This window comes from Tenrec ecaudatus, chromosome 10 (genome assembly GCF_050624435.1).
Source record: "Tenrec ecaudatus isolate mTenEca1 chromosome 10, mTenEca1.hap1, whole genome shotgun sequence".
In the NCBI taxonomy this organism is placed as follows: Eukaryota; Metazoa; Chordata; class Mammalia; order Afrosoricida; family Tenrecidae; genus Tenrec; species Tenrec ecaudatus.
The window spans coordinates 101,946,120-101,966,286 of NC_134539.1; the positions used below are offsets into that span (position 1 = coordinate 101,946,120).

Here is a 20,167-nt window from a genome sequence, read left to right on the forward strand (position 1 = left end):
TCTACTAGCATGATGACTTTCTCCAGGGACTGGTCTCTGCTGACAGCAAGTGCGTGAGGTGAACCCTCCCCATCTTTTCCTCCTAGGAACTTCATGGCTGTACTTCTTCCAAGGAAGATCTGCGTGTTCTTTGGGCAGTCCATGACACTTCCCATGTTCTTTGCCAGCGCCAAAATTCAAATGCATCACATGCTTTGGAGGTCATTGACAATGCCAGGGCTCGCGTCAGGTGCACCTTTGCTTTTGCTCTTGCTTTTCAACACTTTAAAGCGCTTTTGTGCAGCAGGTTTGCCCGATGCAATGCATTGTTTCATCTCTTGACTGCTGCCTCCATGAGCAATGATTGTGGATCCAAGCACGATGAAATCCTTGATAACTTCGGTCTCTTCCCCTTTATCATGATGTTGTTATTTGAGTCCAGTTGTGAGGATTTGGGCTTTCTGTACTTTGAGTTGTCATCCATATTAAAGGCTGCCGTCCTTGATCTTCACCAGCAGGTGCTTCAAGTCCTCACTTTGAGCAGCAAGGTTGTGTTGTCTGCATGTTACAGGTTGTTAATAAAAGCTTTCTTCCCGCCCCGATGCCTCATTCTACTTCATAGAATCCAGCTTCGCTGACGATGTGCTCGCATACCGATTGAACAAGTATGGTGAGAGGCGACAACCCTGACACACAGCTTCCCAGAGTTTAAACCGCGCAGTATTTTCTTTCTCTGTGGATAGAATGGTCTTGAGCCATGCACAGGTTCCACGTGAGCACAAATAAATGTTCTGTGAACCCATTCTTCTCAAGGCTACCCACAGTTTGACACGTGGATCACAGCAAACAAACTATGCATTAGGGAAGCTGGTGTGCCGCGGGATGCTCAGGATACAGTTCTTTTGTCTGTAGCACGTCTTCTCAGCCCTGCTGGCAGCCATGTCTCTCTCGGCTACATGGTTCCTTGGCCTTTGCCCTTCTCACGGAAGGGTTGTAAAGCTCCTTCAGCTCTGATGAATGCGCTCTGCAAGCAGCCTCCTGCCCAAATGCACTTGGCTTTCCTCGTGCTTCAGTGAGTGGGCTGGGAAGCCTTCTTGTCTTGGCACTGCCTCTTCTGCTCTGCCTCCTGGTGTCCGTGCTGTGGCCTCTGGAGCCTCTGCTCTGTGTTAGACCTCAGGAAGGGATCTCACATATGCCCCCCAGGAGCTCTTCTCTCATCGTGGCTGTGGGATTTCTCTTCCTGCCTTCCTGCTTTGAAATCGCTCCCTTCTACCCAGCGGAATGATGGAACGGAGCCACCCCCGGCTTAGCATTCCCTTCACCTTCCTTATACACGCCCCTGCCCCTGAGAGCCGTGGGGGAGCAGGGACTTGCACATCGGACTGCTAACCACAGTCAGCAGTTGGAGCCTCCAGCTACTCCACAGGAGAGAGGTGAGGCTTTCTACCTCCATAGAGAGCTACCCCCATGGGGCAGTTCTACTCTGTGAGTCAGGATCGACGGCAGTGAGTTTGAGGGACAAAGACTAGGGTTAGAAGAGCCGTATCCGCTCATTTTACATCACTGCACAGTCATGAGGTAGCGCACATGGCCTGCAGGCCACTGCTAACCTGAAGGCCAATGGCTCAGCCTGGCCTGGGCATGCTCAAGAAGAGAAGCCAGCACTCTGCACCTGTGAGGCCCACAAGGGCGGACACCCTGTGGGGCAGTCCCAGTCTGTGACACTGGGGGTCGCCAGGAGTCGGCATCGATGGCATCTGGCTTTGGGAGGTTTCCACAGTCTGGCTCACCACTGTTTTACTCTTTGTTCTAGTTGACAGTCAGATGGGTGCCCGCTCAACACAGGTTCCGGCTTTCTCGAGTTTCACCGTGGCTCTAGTAGCACTGTTACACGAAGAAACACCCATATCAGTGCCGTCAAATGCTGGCATGTGTAAACTGGTTCTTCAGTGGACTCTGATCTGGGCCTCTCATGCTTTGTTTCTGTCCGTTTCAGGGCCCTCTGCCTCTTCACTGACCTCACCCTCTCCTGCGTCCTCCACTGCTGTTGCTGCTAGGTACTGGCGTGTCAACGCTGGCATGCAGCAGGATGTGACACCGTGCCTGTCCCTGTCCATGCTCACAGTGCCGTGCTGAACTCTCCCTTGCAGGCACTGTTGAGGGTCTTCCTCTCTCTTCCTGGCCCACTACCAAGATTGACGTCTGTTCCAGGAACCTGGTCTCTCCTGATAACATAGTCAACGTTTGTAAGATGAAGGCCTCGTCCTCGCTTCGAAGGGCATTCTGGCTCTCCTTCCTTCGAGACAGATTTGTGTGTTTGGGCAGTCCTTAGTACGCTCGGTAGTCTTCCCCAGCACCATCCTTCAAATGCACCCATTCTTCAGCCTTCCTTATTCAATGTCCAGCTTTCACATACATACAAAGTGATCGCAAACACGGACGCCTGAGTCGGACACCCCACCCCTTCGTCCCCAGAGTGCCATCTTTGCCCTTCAGCACGAAACCGGTCCTGTGCAGTAGATGTGCGCAGTGCAGTGTGTTGTTTCTTCTCTGACCGGAGGCTTTCAGAAGTGTGGACTGTGGATCCAAGAATGAAGCCCTCGACAACTTCACTCCTCCTTTACTGCATCCCCTCTTTCCTTTCTCCAGCCACAGAGATGCTCGGGTGTCTCCTAGCTGGGGGGCAGGGGAGAAAGAAACATCTTCCTTCAGCGCTGCCACAGTCTTGCAGTTCTTCCCTTGCTTTTTGGTTTGGGTTTTTAAAGCTACCCAATTTCTTAAAAGTTTTTATCACAACTTACTGCTCTTATCCCTACAGTGTTCCTTCTCGCCTCCATAGCAGCCCTGGGTATTTTGGAGGAAATCCCAGATAATATCTTACTTAATTTGTAAATACTGGCCTCAGCTATCCTCAAGAACCCCTGATTGACAAAACTGATGACTCAGTCCGGCTTTCTTGAGCAGGGTACTCAAAGACTCCTCTGCATGCCTGTGATGTGATTCATCCCTCCCTCTGGGCAACTAGCTCTCGCTCTGTCTGCGTCCTGTTCCCCTCTGGCCGCCGCCCTCTGGACTAGTTTTCTAGGGCTGCCGTACCAGAGCACCACAGAGCAGCAGACGTTCAATTTGCCGTGGAGGCTGGGAGTGCAAATCAGAGTCCTGGCAAGACCACGCTTGCCCTGAAGACTCTAGAGGGAGATTCATCCTTGGCTGCTAGCGGTACCTCACCTATCCCTGCCCTGTCTCCATGTTTCTGAATTCCTTCCACATCTGTTTCTGTGTCTCTTCTCCTCTTTCTAGAAAGACACCCACCCCATCCCAGTATGATCTTCTGTTAACTGACTGATAAAACCTACAAAGACCCTATTTCCAAACAAGGCTGTGTTCATAGGTCCTGGAGATTAGGATTTCAACATATTGGGGGTGGAGGAGAGGAAGATGTAATTATGTCGTTCAGTCCACAACCCACTCAGTGACATACATTACTACTGCTACTAGTGCACACACATGTGCGCGTGTACACAAACGCACACCATTTAAACCATAATTTACCAAACTCATTTGTCCTACTGCACTCTTCAGAAAAAACAACAAATTCTACAGCACCCCCTTAGCAATTAAAAAGTGTAGTACTCTAGCCCATAATCCAGGGAAAAGTATAGGCATCTCCTTTTGCAGCGGCCCTGGACTGCTGCAGCGCCCTGCAGGGTGGGGTCTCCCACTTTGGGAAACACTGCTATAGACCTGTTTGGGTGCAACTTACTAGACTCCCAAGGCTGACCAGGCGTCGGCCAAATTCTCCACAACGTTTCTTAACTGTATATAAATAAGAATTCTGAATGTCCAAGGTTTGCTTATCCTACAAATGATGTGCCAGTAGCATGTGCCACACTAGGCCCCAAAGCCTGGGAACACAGCAGTGGGCAGGCCCCAGTCTCCACTCTCCACTTGCTTAGAGCTGAACAAGACAACATTAGGAAACAGGCAGCTTCAATATTGGATGGCGGTGGTAGGCAACATGCATCTAGGAGGTTTCTAGGGGAGAGGAGTGGGTGGGGAGACTGCTTGTTTGTTTTGCTTTCGCACCTGTATGTTACAGGGTGTCCACTCACTCTTCTGTCTTGTCGGTAGGGACTCTTCCGAGTTGCCCCTTCTGCCTCCAAACTGAAGAAGCTGAAAGCCGCCCTGGACTGCTGTGTGGTGGATGTTCAGGAGTACTCGGCTGACCCCCATGCTATTGCAGGTGGGTCCGCTGCAGTGTAGAGGCTCCGAAGCACAGGGCGAGCATGAGGCCAGTGGCTAGGAATCAGGGACACTTGAGCCAGAGGTTCCTCTCCATGCTTCTGACGTGGCTGTGTAGGGCCCAGGATCAGACCCCTTGAAGAGTCCTTATGGGATGCAGAGGTGATGGTGTGGAATAAGAGTGGGGAGCTCACGGAGATACCCTCGCGGTCCCCCTGCCAGAGTGCCTCCAGATCCATTCATGGGGAACCCGTCTCCGAGTTTGCCGTGTGGTACAGCACGGCCCTCCCAGGGCCCATGATGGCTGGTGGGGCCGCAGCTCGGCTGCAGCAGAACTGCTCACGGCCACGGCCATGTTTCTGCCCAGGTGCTCTGAAGTCGTACCTCCGCGAATTGCCAGAGCCGCTCATGACTTTTGAACTCTACGAGGAGTGGATCCAGGCTTCCAAGTGAGTGCGTCAGCTCTCAGTGAGTCTCGTGGGGGCGGTGGACTGGGGGACGCTTTGGCCTGAACTGAAAGTTCAGAAGCTCAAAACCCCCCTGTGGGGGAAAGATGAACTTTCAACCCCTGTAAAGAGTTAGAGAGAGTTTTAATCCTCCGGAAAGGGTCACTAAAAGTCAGGATTGATGCAAGAGCAGCGGACGTGGAAGGTTTGGTGGGTGGGAGCTTAGTGGAAAGTTCTTACTGACATCATAACACATGAAGCCTGCACTTTGGCCATTTCTTTCTGGGAATTTTGTCGCTGAGAAATGCCTGAATATGTGCCAAAGAGGGATTTTTGTGGTTGGCGTTGGTGTTGACTGCCGTGACGTCGTTCCCTGAGGAGCCGTGAAGCAAGTGCAGTGCTGTCCTGCACCACCTCAGTGGTTGGCTAGAGACCGGACCGTGGTGATCCACAGGGCTTGTCCCGGGTCACTGTTGAAAGCAGGTGTCAGGCCCCTCCTCCCCGTTTGTCTTAGTCTGGAGCCTACTGACATAGGGTTGCTCCTCATAGGAGCAAGCAAGCTTCTCCTGACGGCTCCTGGTGGCTGCCCTGACCGACAGTAAAGCTACCAACAAAGGGGCATGCACAGGGCTATTTGGAATAACAGACTCCTCCAAGTCCCAGGAGGTTCAGGAGGAGGGTGGTAGGGAGTGACTTAGAATGCAGTGTGTCTACACTGGTGGACTATGCGGCAGTGGAATGTAGCTGAAACTACCACTGACATGAAACTATTTGAAGGTTTATTGCCGAGTGGGAAGAAGCAGTTGGCAAGGACACGGACAGGGTAAATCAAAAGCATTGCTGCAACATCATAGAAACGTTTTTTAAGCAAAAAGTGTCAAAATGTCAGGCTGTTGGTTCTCAGCATTGTGTCCATCGCACCCCTTTCCTTGAGGAGAACTGCACTCTTTTGGGGGTGACACAGCCTGGCGGCAGGTGTGCCATCCTCTAAGAGGTAGGGGAGCCAGAAGAAGTCCAAAGGGACAAGATGGGGGCTGTGGGTTGAACCGGGCAAGGTTTGCCCAATGGCATTCTCTTCAGACTGCAGAGGAGGTGACGCAGGGAGAACTTTTCAGGAGAGCAGGTCTGGAGGGAGTAACTCAGCTAGGTGCTAGGAAAGGAAATTATTCCAAGAGATTTCAAGTCAAGGAATTTGGTGGTAAAGAGTAGACCACCTTACTTCTCAGAAAGAACCCTGGAGAATGTCTCTCATGCTGACCCATGGACTTCCCTAAGAATTGTGGGCTGACCCCAAACTGAAACCAGGTTTAGGACTTGTAGCTAGCTTTTTAATTGAGTCTTATGACTACTGTGTTGTATAGAATAGAGACTCTGCGATTTAAGTAGCTGGCTGAATAGGTGACGTTCTTTCGGCTCACGAGGAGAGTGTGTGTTGAGTTCAGTAATGATGTTAATAATGAGAATGATCACCACCGTTGCCTTGACTGTTCCTAAGGGCTTGGCAGTGATCTGAGTTCATTTTAGAATTTTTTTTTTTTGTAGCTCATTTGGTTCTCAGAACAACCCAGTCAGGTGAGTTGTTTTGCTCCCACCATTTCATAGATGGGGAATTTGAGGCACACATGTAACACAGACATGACTGGGGAAAAGGACAATTCCCACCGTGGTCAGAATCTCCTTCGACTCTCATTCCATTCACCCCATGTATAGCCCCGCCCCTGGGGTAGGAGAGATTGGTGTGTTGAGGTTTTGGTGGAGTTTCTACACTAAGATTGACTAAAGCAGAAGTCCTGGTGATTGGCTCTTGCAAATTAGCCAATGAGAGCCTGTGGCTTCCAGTGGCCCATCCACACTTGATCTTGGGCAGGATGCAGGGCCCAGAAGCATGGGTTTTGTTCTGTCGCTATGAGTCAAGGTCATGAGTCAAGGCAAAATCAGGATTTATGTCCTGGGAATCTGGTCCCAGAGCCCATGCTTTTAACCAGAGCCTTTCCACCTCTAGAATAAGACTTTGGTCCTAAAAGTGAAGTCTATGGAAAATATACCGAAAACTGCTGTCTATTTTAACTACTGAAGATATAAGTCACCTTGAGCAATAGATGAGAAAGTGACAGAGCAGCTCAGTGTTTCCAGACCCTTCTGAGAGACATTAGCTTCCACATCACTTGTAAAGATGTGCCTTTTTTAGGAACTAGGGCTGACCCAGGTGGCCTTGAAGAGGTCAGTGTGTTTTAGCCAAGGACTTATTTCTGCCCTTGCCATGGCATGTCGTAGCTGAAGCCTCCCAGGAATGCTGCTGCTTGCTGTTAGCGCCCGTCGCAAAGAGGAAGACACTGTGCTGAGAGCAGTGGTTTCCCACGCTGTGTGCGCATCAGCATTTCCCGGGACGCTTCTAAACCATGGGATGCTTGCACCGTTATTTCAGTGACCGATTAACTTGGTCTGGGCTTTTTTGTTCAAACCTCCCAAGGCCAGTGGGTTGATGACCACTGGCCTGGTGAAGGAGCTGGCTGTTGCAGAAGACGCACCCCAGCGTTTACAGGGGTGTATGCTTCAGGCTAGCTCAGCCATGACTGGCACATCCAGGAGCTAGAGATAGAGCCTGGGAAGCAGCAAGGCTACAGTTGGAGCGTACGGGGACAGTGCAAGATGGCCTTAAAGTTCAAAGGACACACCGGGCATGCCAGATTAATCCAGCGCTTCCAAGCCAGGGTACTGCAGAGTAACAGCAGAAGCAGCAGCAAAAGTGCAGCCGCAGGCATTCTGAATGATGGAAGCCCCATGCGTGTCTGAGGTTGAGCTGTGCTCCACAGGGCACTCAGTGGCTGATTTTTAGAACTGGATCGGCAGGTATTTCTTCCAAGGTACCTCAGGGTAGACTTGACCCTTTAGCCTCTCTATTCAACATCTGCATCACTTAGGAGGGATCGTGCAGAAGAAAGATTCAGAATTTCCCTGAGTCTGTGAGAGATTACATCCAGGGAATACAAGAAGAACTGGGGCTGCAGATAGGCAGGGAGGAAAGAAGGAGAGGGAGGGAAGAAACACGAGGAAGGACAGAGGGGGGGGGAAGGAGGGAAGGAAGGAAGGGATAATAGAATGAGCTGAGGGTCCAGTCAGAGGATACAAATACTGAGACCTGTGAACTAGCTATCCCTCTGATTGCAACTGCTCGCCAGGGCCTTTGCTTGGCCACTCCTCCTGCTTATTGACGAGCAGCCTCTTGAGAGAGGCCCTTCTCTGACAACCCATGGTCCAGCCATCCACTGCAGATGGGAAGACATTCTCCGCATGAACACTCTAAATGCCCATCAATGAAGAGTAAACTGCAAAACCTGATATACAGGAGGGGCCTTCAAATCGTTTGTAGAAAAGATGGAAATAGAAGGGAATGGAATTTTTCCACAAAACTTTGAAGCGCTCTTGTACCAACAAGGAAATTTATTCTGCTGCCAAGAGAAATTTTGGTACATGCTGTATATACCTTGTAGACCCATGTCAGTCACAAAGCACAAATACGATACTCCCCTGTAGGGGAACTATATAAAATGGGAAAATGTAAAGAGATCTATGTTTATTAGTTACCAAGGATGAGCAAGGGAGGGGGAGGGGGGACCCACTGTTTAGGGGAACTGAGCTTCCAACATGAACCAAATCAGTGTTGCTGCCCGGTGCATGGGAAGCATGCTTAAATGGCCCATGTTTGGTTTTGTACACATGAGGAGGCTTATGTATAAAAATTATTCATGATCTTTTCAGTCTCTTTTCTATGAACTTTTGGAAGTCTCTTGATGTGTATATACACAAGTGTATATGTGGAGCTTGGTTAGCACTGTCAGATAAGCCTTGGGATGCTAGCCACAAGGTTAGAGGTTCAAGCCCACTGACTGCCCCTCAGGAAAAAAATGAGGCCTTCAGCTTCCATAAATATTTACAGCCTCAAACCTTTTATAGGGTTGCTATGGGTTGAAATCAATTGGATGGCAATGGGTTTGTTGCAGGTGTACTTACGTGTGTATGTGAGCACAAGAAATATATTCACTACAATTTAAAAGCAAACAATGATGGATCATCTCAGTTATGGATGTGTTTGTCTAGAAGATAAAACTTAGCAATAACTTCAGATTGTTAACTGTTTCCCAGATGTGAGGATCATGCACAAATTGGTTCGTGTCTGCTGATATTTTCATTGAATTAAAGATCATGGTTCCATTTTCCATTTCATCTTAGAAAGGGCTGGGTAGTGGAATGGAAGGGGGGCTTGGTACCACAGGCTAGTGGGGTGGGGAGAATGAGAATTTCTTTGAGCTTAAGGCCTTGCTGACATGTAGACCTCAAGGAAGACTGTCTAGAAAATAGATAAAAATGTTTTTCTATGAGCAAGCTCCTATCGCCCCCTAATCCTAGGAGGGCTTTTACATAGAGAGACCTTTCGAGTACATCTTTTTGTAGAGTGGAAGATCCTGTGGTTGGTGGAACTTGTCATGAAGCATCGCAGGTCAGGTTCCCTGACATCTATAGCTGCCGAGGAGTCCCTGGGGGTGCAAGCAGATAAGCTGCTGTCCAAAAGGTGGGAGGTCTGTGTCCGCTCACAAGGGCCTCAGAGGAAAGGCTGTTCTTACGATGGCTGGCACCTTCGTGCTCCCTGTTGCAGCTGCTGTTTCAGTGCCTCCCACCGAGGACCCCCCCCCGACCCCCATGCCCGCGTCGGCCCTCGCCAGCCAGGCTGTCTTCTTCTCGGCATTTTGATTAGACAAGATTCGCTTGTGATCCCTAAGGCTTGCATTGGCAATTGTTGAAAGTAGATTGTTTCATTGTCCTCTGTCTCAGTCAGTCCACAAAGGGAGAGCTTGAGGTGCCGTCAGCAACACAGTAACGCAGGAGCCCCCGCCGTTGGCAAACTCACCCACAGGTGGTGGTTTGGAGCACTGTGTAGCAGGAGAAAGACATGAGCTGCCTGCAGGCCCCAGCAAGACATGGAAGAACCAGAACATGCATCTAGCCAAGTGAAAGACACCAGTCTCACCAGGCTACCTATTGTAGGGTTCCAGCTAACAGGCAAAGTAGAAAATACGGAACCAGGACTGCAGTGGGAGCTCATGGATTGTTAGGGACTCGGGGGAGGAGGAGAGACACAAAGAGGGGACCACGGGACAGTTTTAGGACAGAGAAACTCTTCTCTCTGATACTGTGATGGTGGCCCCATAACCCATAGGACTGCACAACACAGAGCGTGGACGCCGCAGCCGACTATGAACCTTCCTGATGGCGGTCCTCCAGAAGCGGGACATGCACTGCAACAGTGCACTGCACTTCTGTTACTAGTAGGGGGATCGTGGGGGCAGGGTACGGGGAGAGGGAGTCGCTGGGAACAGTCTGTACTTTCTGTTCAGTTTTCCTGTAAACCTAAAACTGCTCTAAGAAAAATAAAGTCTATTTTTAACACAGCACAGGACAAGACAGAAGGAGTGTGTGGAGGGGAAGCAGTCATAATAAAAATGTTAATAATAGTCTGCTGATCTTGTCAGGAACATCGGCCAGCTCCTCATGCTCAAGTATTTCAAGGATTGGTTAAGATGACCGCCAGTGAGACTCTATTGCTTCATGGTAAACCAATGGGTTTTTCTGTTCATCCCCCAGTATCCAGGACCAAGACAAGAGACTTCAGGCTCTGTGGCATGCTTGTGAAAAACTACCCACGGCCAATCATAACAACATCCGGTAAGTGGAGCCTTGAGGTACTTACTTGGCCTGGACTTACTTATGCCCCAGACAGGGGAAGTCTGGCAGAAAACAAGGGTCACTATTAGGCACGCCATTGTCCTCGGTCCAAACAGTGTGTGTGTGTGTGTGTGTGTGTGTGTGGTGTGTGTGTGGTGTGTGTGTGTATGTGTGGTGTGTGTATGTGTGTGTGGTGTGTGTGTGTGGTGTGTGGTGTGTGTGTGGAGGGGTGGTGTGTGTGGGGGTGGTGTGTGGGGGTGAGTGTGTGTGTGTGGTGTGTGTGTGTGGTGTGTGTGTGTGAGTGTGTGTGTGTGTGGGGGTGTGTGTGGTGTGTATGGTGTGTGTGTATGTGGTGCGTGTGTGTGTGTGGTGTGTGTGTGTGTGTGCGTGTGTGGTGTGTGTGTGTGTGTGGTGTGTGTGTGAGTGTGTGTGTGTGAGTGTGTGTGGTGTGGGTGTGTTGTGGGTGTGGTGTGTGTGTGGTGCGTGTGTGGTGCGTGTGTGGTACGTGTGTGTGTGGTGCGTGTGTGTGTGTGGTGCGTGTGTGTGGTGTGTGTGTATGTGTGTGTGGTGTGTGTGTGGTGTGTGTGTGGTGTGTGTGTGTATGTGTGTGTGGTGTGTGTGTGCGTGTGGTGTGTGTGGTGTGGTGTGTGTGTGTGCGTGTGTATGTGTGTATGTGTGTGTGTGGGGTGTGTGTGTGTGTGTGTGTGTGTGTGCGCGCGCGCGCATTGTGTGTTGCAGCCCTCCTGATTCTGGGAGGTAAGACAGCATGGATGGAAGCATATTTGCAGAGAAGGCAACATGTGGAGAAGCTACGTGACATTTGAAGCCACCTAGTACAGCGTTGCGTGCTCAAGTACTAGCCAAAGGTTGATCGTTCCAACCAGCATCTTGGAAGATAGACCTCGCTTCCATAAAGATGGTAATCATGACAACCCTACGGAGCAGTTCTAGTCTCTATCACGTGGGGCGAGGCCGGAGTCAAGATCAACTCAGTGGCAACAGATTTGGGTTTGGTTGGTGACTACCCATTGGTTTATTCACATCCACTCTCTCATTCGGGAGCTCACGTGAGTGATCGTAAGAGACTGGGATTCATTGTAAAGATGGGTGCCCATGGATCCTGACTGAGCTGACCAGAACCTGACTCATCATGGAGCCCGGGCCTTGGGAGGCAGAATTGTCCCTGGACTCGTTGACAGGAAGAAGGGATTCTTTCTAGTGCTCCCACTTTGACGAGACCCAGTTGTGTTCCGCGCCTCACTCTCTTCTCACCTGGAGGCGTGACTGTAGCTCCTCAGATCCCTCTGCCCTAGCTTCTGCCCTTCACACTCTTCCACCCGTCCCCAGAGGATGCTGTGCTCTCTGCTTTGAACCTCGTCAGGTGTGACAGCCTCAAGGGGCTCAGTGTTCTTTTGAGTTTGAGCAACAAAAGATGGCTGAAGGGGAAAGATCAGTGCTGCAGGGTGGATGGGATCGGGATTGTTAACAAACTTCTCCTAGGACAGACAGACTGCCCTTGCAGTGCTTTGTTGGGATGGGAGCAATAGTTTCCTCAGCCCCACGTTCCCGATCTTTCCCCGCCACTCTAGTTTTCCTAGCTCGTATTCATAATAAGCCCCAGTGATTTTCCTATGTTGTTCGAGAAGAATGTTTATCAAAATGACCCTCTTGGAAATTAAACACACTCTCTCTCTCTCTCTCTCTCTCTCTCTCTCTCTATATATATATATATATATATATATATATATATATATATATATATATATATATATACACATATATATATAACCTTCTTAGCTGACTTCTCTCCCTTGAAATTAATGGCCCAGCCAATGCCAGCAGAAGCCATTGCTTTGACCGGGCTTTTGGTTGAAGGCCCCTCAAGAGACTAAGACAAGGGTGCCTGTCTGCAGCCATCCACTGATCACTGGGACATGTTGAAACATGTTTGTTTCCTTTGGAATAAATCCAGTCATGTCTGAATGGGAGCCCCACTAGTAATAAATTTAAACTTGCCCCCATAGTATTAAAAGTCCCCAAACCTAAATGCTCAAAGGAATGGAAAGCAGGGGCTCCACAGAGGTCGATCCATCATTGTTCACTGTAGCAATCCTCACAATCGCCAAAGGTTCGCAAAGCACCCTGGTGTCCATGAACAGGTGGATGGGTCAACACAATATGGTTTGCATGCTGTGAACCGTCATTCAGCGGTACAAGAAATGATGTCTGGATGTCTGCTACAGCATGTGAGACCTCGAAGACATACTGTGAGCATAATAAAGTGAGGTGTTGTGTCACCCTACTTGAATAAATCCCTAGGGGAGGTAAATGCATAGAGACAGAATGTAGATTTGTGGCTCCCCGGGAGGAAGGGACCTGGGGAGCTATTGCTCAGTGGGTACAAAGTCTCTGTTTCCAAATTCATGAAGAGTCCATGTTTGTTAGGATAAGGCTGTGCTCTATAGGGTTCGCAGATCTCCCGGCCTTTCTTCCGAGGTACTTCGGGTGGACTTGGGCCTACAACCTTTCCATTAGCCGCCTAGTGCTTAAGCATCTGCATTTTGGTTTCAGGGGATGAAACATTTGGAATTGAATTGTGGTGAGGGTGGCTATCATTAATACCGCTGAATAGTGACTGAATGAATAACACTCAACGATGATAAAATGACAAATCATATGCTCCACGAGAAGTCATCAACCTATGGAGAAATGGAATTAAAAATAATGAAAAATTTTAACAAACTCTTTGAAGCCCATGTATATATTTTACCACAACTGAAAATAAAGCAACAGATGAAACTCCCGAGAGCAAGCATCTGCATGATAGAAGTGGTCATACGTTGTTGTCAACCGTATCACGGGCTGCTGCCAGCCGAGGGTGGCCCGCTGTCATTGGACATCCTGCGCCAATGGTGTGTGGCTCTCAGGAGTGAGATCCGGCCAGGAGTGGCTGTGAGCAGGTTGGCACAGGGACAGGGAACGGTTACATGGCCGGACTCTGAGTTGCGTCGTCTTGCTGCTGAACTCTCAAAGGTGAATAAAAACCTCCGTAGCAAGTCCTGGTGGCGCAGGGGTTATGCCTTGGGCTGCTAACCTCAAGATGAGCGGTTTGAAACCCCCAGCTGCTCCGTGGGAGAAAGAAGCACCTCTCTGCTCCCAAGAAGAGTCAGCTGTCTTGGAAGTCCACAGGGGCACTTCGACGCCGTCCTTTAGGGTAACGGCATGAGAATCCACTCGATGGTGGTGAGTTCCTGAGGAAGTCAGTTCACTCTGACGGAATCAAAATGGAGACCGCCAAGTCTATGGCCTTCTCATTGGTTCCAACACGGAGCAGCCCCATTGGACGGAGTGAAACAGCCCTGTAGGCTTTGCCAGACTAGATCTTTCTAGAAGCAGATGGCCACTTCTTTCTCTCACAGATCAGCTGGTGCCGCTGAACCACAGATCTTTGCACTGGCAGCTGAGCGCTGTAGCTACTTCACCGCCAGGACGAGGCACTGGCATTTCATAGCGGCGAGTCCGGGGAACAGCACGCGCCCCTGGGGAATGGGATCAGAGGGTGACCCGTTTGGAGAATGATTTAGCCAGGCCTGTTTTCTGTGTGTATTGCTTCCTTACTGGTTCTTTCTCTTCTTTTTAAACTAACAGCTTGATTGCAGTATCATTCGCATGATATGAAGTCCATCCTTTAAGATCTATGTCACTGCTTTTTAATATAGTCAGAGAACTGTGCAGCCATCACCACAGTCTAATTTTGGAACATTCCATCATCCCAAAGCAAAAACCTGCACCCATCAGCAGTCACGTTTCACTCCTCCCGTCTCCCCCCAGCCCCTGGTGGCGCTGTCTCTATGGATTTGCCTCTTCTTGACATTTCATATAAATGGAATCCTTTCTGGCCTGGCTGCTTTTATCCAGCCTAATGCTCTTAAAAGTGAACTCACATCGTGGAAAGAATCAGGAGCGCTTTCATCTTATGACCAAATCCTATCCCGCTACGTGGTTATGCCACCTTCTTAAAATCCATTCATCAGCAGGTGGATAATTGGGCAGTTTCCACTTATACTGAATAATGCTGCTGTGAACATGCATGTGCACATCTTTGTGATGATGTAATCGTTTCTCTTGGGTTTATACCTAGGACGGAAATTACTATGTCACATGATCACTCATTGCCTCCCTTGTTTTTTAAAAATCACTTTATTGGGGGCTTGTACAGCTCTTATCACAATCCAGACATCCATCCGTTGTGTCAAGCGCACTTGTACATTTGTTGCCATCATCATTTTCAAACCTTTTCTTTCAATGTGAGCCCTTGGTATCAGCTTCTCTTCCCCCCCCCCTCCCTCATGAACCCTTGATAATTTATACGTTATTATTTTTTCATGTCTTACACTGACCGATGTCAGTGGATATCACTGCCAATAAGCATCCCCCCAAAACAAACGTATTGCCACGGAGTTGATTCTGATAGGCAACCGACAGGACGGGGAGAACTCTCCCTGTGGATTTCCAAGTCTGTACCTCTTCACAGGAGTAGGGAGCCCCATCTCTCTCCTGCGGAGCAGCTGGTGGTTTCAGATGGCTGACCTTACAGTGAATAGAAGCTCGAATTTAGGTACATGTATACTGAGCATAAAGGAAATAGGGAGCGTGTTTGCTGGCCAGAGTGACTTGAAGCAGATGCGGATGTCTAGCCGCGAGACGGGGGCCCTCTGGTGCCGGGAAGAGACTGCAGTCTTCAGCCTTCCCGTTTACTGACACCCAGTGTGTCTCCATCGTGCCGCCTCTTGCCTGACTTGTGCTGCGCTCCTAGAGGGAGTTTATACCTAGACCTGTGGGTGAGAGGGAGGGCAGAGGGCACATGGCTGATGCTGGACCTGAGTTCATTCCACCTGGCATTTCTCATTTCCTTTCAGATACTTGATCAAATTTTTATCGAAGCTGTCAGAGTATCAGGACATAAACAAGATGACCCCCAGTAACATGGCAATTGTGCTGGGACCCAACCTCCTGTGGCCGCAAGCAGAAGGGTGAGTACAGCGAGCAGAGGCCAGGCTGGCGATGGAGGGGGGAAGGCAGGATGGGAGCCCCAGGTGCTTACCAGCGTCGTGGTGATCAGTATACGTCCCAGGAAGACGATGGACACACAGCCCTGCACGTTCTCTCTAGCATCCCAAACGCCTGTCCTAGACCGATCACAGAGGGAGACAGGGCTGTCGCCCAGAGAGAAGTAGATTGGGAAAGGCGATCTTTTTTTTTTCTTTCTTAATAGTTGCTTGAGATTTCATGTATTTTACCTGTTGACCCTCTGGGGGGGGGAGGGGAAGGTGCTGTGGTTACCCACAGTCTATAGATGGGAAAAGAGTTCAGAAAAGTTTAGTGTCCTTCCCAAGAGAAAGATGACTCTCAAGGATCAGCCATTAGGGTGCTAGCCCAGCATCACTCGTTCCTAGGGTGCTCTGGCTGGAAGGCCCAGCCCCAGCTGACAGCCCTGCCTGGCTGCCCCCTCCCTTTGCTGTGTGTGTTGCAGGAACATCACGGAAATGATGACCACAGTGTCACTGCAGATTGTTGGGATCGTGGAGCCCATCATCCAGCATGCTGATTGGTTCTTCCCTGGGGGTACGTGGTAGCAACCGGGGGGGGGGGGAGTTGGAGAGGGCAGAGGTGACCAGTAAAAGCACCAGAGTCACTGTGAGTGCTACGTCTTAGAAACCAAGTGCCACTGCCCAAAGATTTGAATATTCTTCTTTGTTTTATTTGTAATCCTTTCTACACACGTGCATGCCCTTGAATGCACTCGGGCACTAGGGCAGGGCTGTAGCAGTTTCCTCACCCCTCACCACGGGCCAAGGAGAGTTCTCTCTTATAGACGTCCACCGCTTGTTTACCATGTCTGTGGATTTTGGTGTTTTCCCATCCTACAAGTGGGCACCTTAAATTCCACAATGGGCTGCTAACTGCAAAATCAGCAGCTCAGAACCACCAGCTGTTCCTTGGGAGAAAGATGAGGCTTTCTACTCCTGTAAAGAGTTCCAGTCTCAGAAACCCACAGGAGCAGTTCTGTCCTGCCCAGTAGGTTCACTGTGACTTGGAATGGGCTCAGTTGCAGTGAGCGTGTGTTTAGTTGGTCTGGGCATTGGTGTATGAATAAAGAAGGTCTGCTCTGGTCCATATGCTCAGCCTGATAGCTGCAGGGGAGGAAGGCCCTGAGACAGACGGTATGTCCTAGGACCTCTGGGGGGTACCCCTTTTGCTAGTCTGAGGCTGTGTCCTGTGAATCCCCCCTCAGCAACAGGGAGGGAGAGCGCAGCGTGGCGGTACGGGTTGTGTTTGCAGTTGGTTGAAAGGCACATTGTCAAGGCAGCTGCAGAGATGTTCTGAGTTAGAATCAGGGCCCTGAAATACAGCTTTCCACAATAACAGACGAAGAGACTCCAGTTATACACTAAAATCCAGTTCCAGATTTTCTTTAAATAATAATAATATATTTTTTAATTTTAACATAATAAAGTTGTTGCCAGACCTCAAGTCTAATGAATACTAAGAATACGCTTTAGGCTATGCCACTAAACCTCGTGAGAATCAGATATTGAAAATCCCATGTGCCAACCTAATACTGAAGAAGTTTTGAACGGCTGACCTCACAAGGCTTCTCCTGATGACACACGTCAGGGGAGAATCAGAAATGAAGCTAGAGAAGTAGAGGAGGGGATAGGAATTGAGAGCAGTAATTCTCTTCCTCCTGCCATAAGAGACTGTGACTGACCAGGAGGCCATGAACCTCATTCTTTCTTTCCCACAGAGGTCGAATTCAACATCACCGGGAACTACGGAAGTCCAGTGCACGTGAACCACAACGCCAATTACAGCTCAATGCCCTCTCCTGACATGGACCCTGCTGACCGGCGCCAGCCTGAACAGGCCCGCCGGCCCCTCAGTGTCGCCACGGATAATATGATGCTGGAATTTTACAAAAAGGATGGGTATGAACGAGGGTCCATTTCTCAGCATTGGGGGCTGGAGGGTGGAGGAGACGGCAGGTAAAGACCAGGATGTACGGGAAGGTTTTATTTACTAGCGGCAGTTCAGGTGCCTGACAGCAATTCCAGTGCTGCCGCAGCCTCGGTGAGTTCATCCGAGTTGTTTGGGGAGGGTCTCTTGGCTTTTCCCCCTTGGGAACTGAGGTAGTGCAGCCTTCTGAGCTGACACAACTGTAATCAATACTGATTGAGTCTCATGAAAGGAAAGGGAAAAACAGTTGGTCAAGGGGAACTGTCAGAACAAAGGTCCACCGACACAATTATGAGGTGACATTTATAAATGTTATCAATTCTTGAGTCTTTGGACGTAAGACTTCACTTTGACTCTGGGTTTGTTTATTTACATTCTTCATCCACATTCTAGCATAAATCTCGCTAGACTTTTAAAGATTAATTATATGATGCCCATACCTGATTTGGGTAAATGTTGAGATATTTATAAATGCATTCAACTTGGTATACATAGAAACCACACTCTCCACACATATACTGAGGATACTGTGATGTCCAGAATAGTTAACGTGGCCACAACAGGTTTTATAACAAGCATCAACTCAGACAAGGCGACCGAGTGGGCCTACGTGTGGTTCAGCCAGCTGAAGGCGTCCACTAACATGTACTAGGGAGCGATGGGTTACAATTGATTGGCCAAGCACGCTAGTTAAGTACTTTTGCTTAGGGATTAAAAATCACTGCTAAGAAATGAAATCCAACACTGCTAGCCGGGGGCATAAAGTACTGGGCGTATTAGGAATTCAAACAGGGAAGAAAGCAGCTATAGCCTTTCCAGTCCCAACAGAACAGCCAAGACGATCCATATCAAAGGCATATGGCCTAAAGGGCTTAAGAGAATGTTGCAAACTCAAAAGCTATAGAGATGGCTCAGCAGGGGGCAGGTACTGGGGACTGGGGTCTACTTCCTAGGATGCTGGTGATGGCCTCTTTTGAATGAAATTCTTATGGATCCAGTGGCAGTGGAATCATCTCAAGGTCCCTGGCTGCCATGTGGCTTGTCAACAGGAATGTGAAGGAGAGAGAGAGAGAGAGAGAAAGAGAGAGAGAGAGAGAACACCAGTGTAGCCTCCTTCCAGAGAGAAAGGAAGTACCCAGAATCCTCACAAGAAGGCCACACCCACAATCAGGCTGTGTCCTGATAGGCTAGATTCCACCCCTTCACTCATAATACCCTGTAGTTGACATGAGATTATGTAATTACAACAGACGTTCATGTGAGTGTGGGAAACTTCCTAAAATTTATGTATGTTTAAAAGACGCATAATTAGAACCAGAGAGAGAATGAGGAAAAGTTAGAATTTTATTTTAAATCTGGCTCTAGTTGCCACAGTCAGCGCTGTGATGGAGTCAGCTGGGGTTGGATAAGTCAGATCCCTTATGAAATCTGAGTTGATGAGACTGCCCCGAGGGTAAGGTCTAGAAACTGCTGGGCGAGAGTGGACTAGTTGCTGCTTTCCTTCCTGCCATATGGTTCTGCATCGAAGGGATCCTTTGTATCCTCCCAGCCAGACGTGGTCAGAGTGGATCCCCAGTGCGCTCCCAGAGGGAGGGAGGGAGTTATCACGGTGCACTCATCAGATCCAAGTGCCCTGCACTGCTAAGGAGGCAGGCTCATGTGGAAGCTGGAACAATGATCCTTAAGCAGGTGCCTTGACCCTGATCGTGTTCCTTGCTTGGGGACTGTCATGATAGGCCCATTCTGATGATCCATTCAGAATTAAGTGAATTGACTTAAATTTGTTAATCTTTAAAGTTGCTTGCTTGATTACTTAATTAATTAAACCTAATTGAGCGGTGGTGTAAGCCTCCCTGATTTGTCAGGGGCATAAAATGCCTGTAGTGTAAGGCGCAGGGAGCTTCTAGAACTGGGTGATAAGTTCTTCGTTGACTGCAAGAAAAGCATGCCTTCCGTTCTCTGTATCTGATGGGAGAGAGGAGGAGTTTGCAGCCCTTGAATCTTTGTTCTCTTAACAGCAGTGGGGGGCGGGGTTTGCATGTATGTGTTCTCCTGGCTGAGGTTTTAAAGTCTGTGAGACACATTTGAGAAGTCTTCAAACTACCCATGGAAATACTGCCAAATGGAAGATCATGTTATCAGAATGTGGTCGGAGTTAAAAAAAAAAAGAAAGGATGCACTATACCTTAATAAAATAAGTGTTTGTTTTTAAGTAATGGGTGAAATTACTGCATGAGGCCTCTTCACCCTCCCCTACGCCCCCCCTCCCACTATCACGACCTCAGTGCCGCCTCCCAATCTAGACTGGACGGGAGCATGGACATAGGTGTGAGCAAGAGATAAAACTCACAACACATGGAACCCAGGACCAGCAATGGGAATAGAGATGCCAAAAGGGTAGGGGGAAGTTGGGTGGGGTGGGGAGCAGAGCTCCACAGATCACAATGGATGGCACATACCCACACACACCCCGGCCGGGGGGGAAGAACAACAGAAACCAGAGGGGAAGGGAGACAGCGGTCAGCATGAGATTTGAAAATAATTAACAATCTATAATCTATCAGGTGCCACGAGGGTTGGGGTGGGGAGAGGAGGGAGGGGGAAAAAAGGAACTGATCCCATGGGCTCAGTGGAAAGTAACTGTCTAGAAAAGAACGATGGAATATATGTGGGAATATGTCGGATACAATTGGTGTATGGTTTGTAACAAGAGTTGTAAGAGCCCCCGATAAAATGACTTTTAAAAAAAGGCCAGTGACACT

General features: G+C 49.2%; 1 protein-coding gene across 4 annotated transcripts in view; it reads left to right on the plus strand.

The window, feature by feature from the left end:
* ARHGAP44 (Rho GTPase activating protein 44) overlaps window positions 1-20,167 on the plus strand; it is a 216,454-nt gene that overhangs the window by 173,265 nt on the left and 23,022 nt on the right. For 3 of the 4 annotated variants that reach the window (XM_075561081.1, XM_075561083.1, XM_075561084.1), the window contains exons 11-17: window positions 4,111-4,222; window positions 4,589-4,670; window positions 6,210-6,239; window positions 10,308-10,388; window positions 15,308-15,421; window positions 15,922-16,013; window positions 17,197-17,377. In XM_075561081.1, coding sequence (XP_075417196.1) covers window positions 4,111-4,222; window positions 4,589-4,670; window positions 6,210-6,239; window positions 10,308-10,388; window positions 15,308-15,421; window positions 15,922-16,013; window positions 17,197-17,377 — 692 coding nt within the window. The remainder of the gene's footprint in view (window positions 1-4,110; window positions 4,223-4,588; window positions 4,671-6,209; window positions 6,240-10,307; window positions 10,389-15,307; window positions 15,422-15,921; window positions 16,014-17,196; window positions 17,378-20,167) is intronic. The other variant, XM_075561082.1, reaches the window with a different exon arrangement.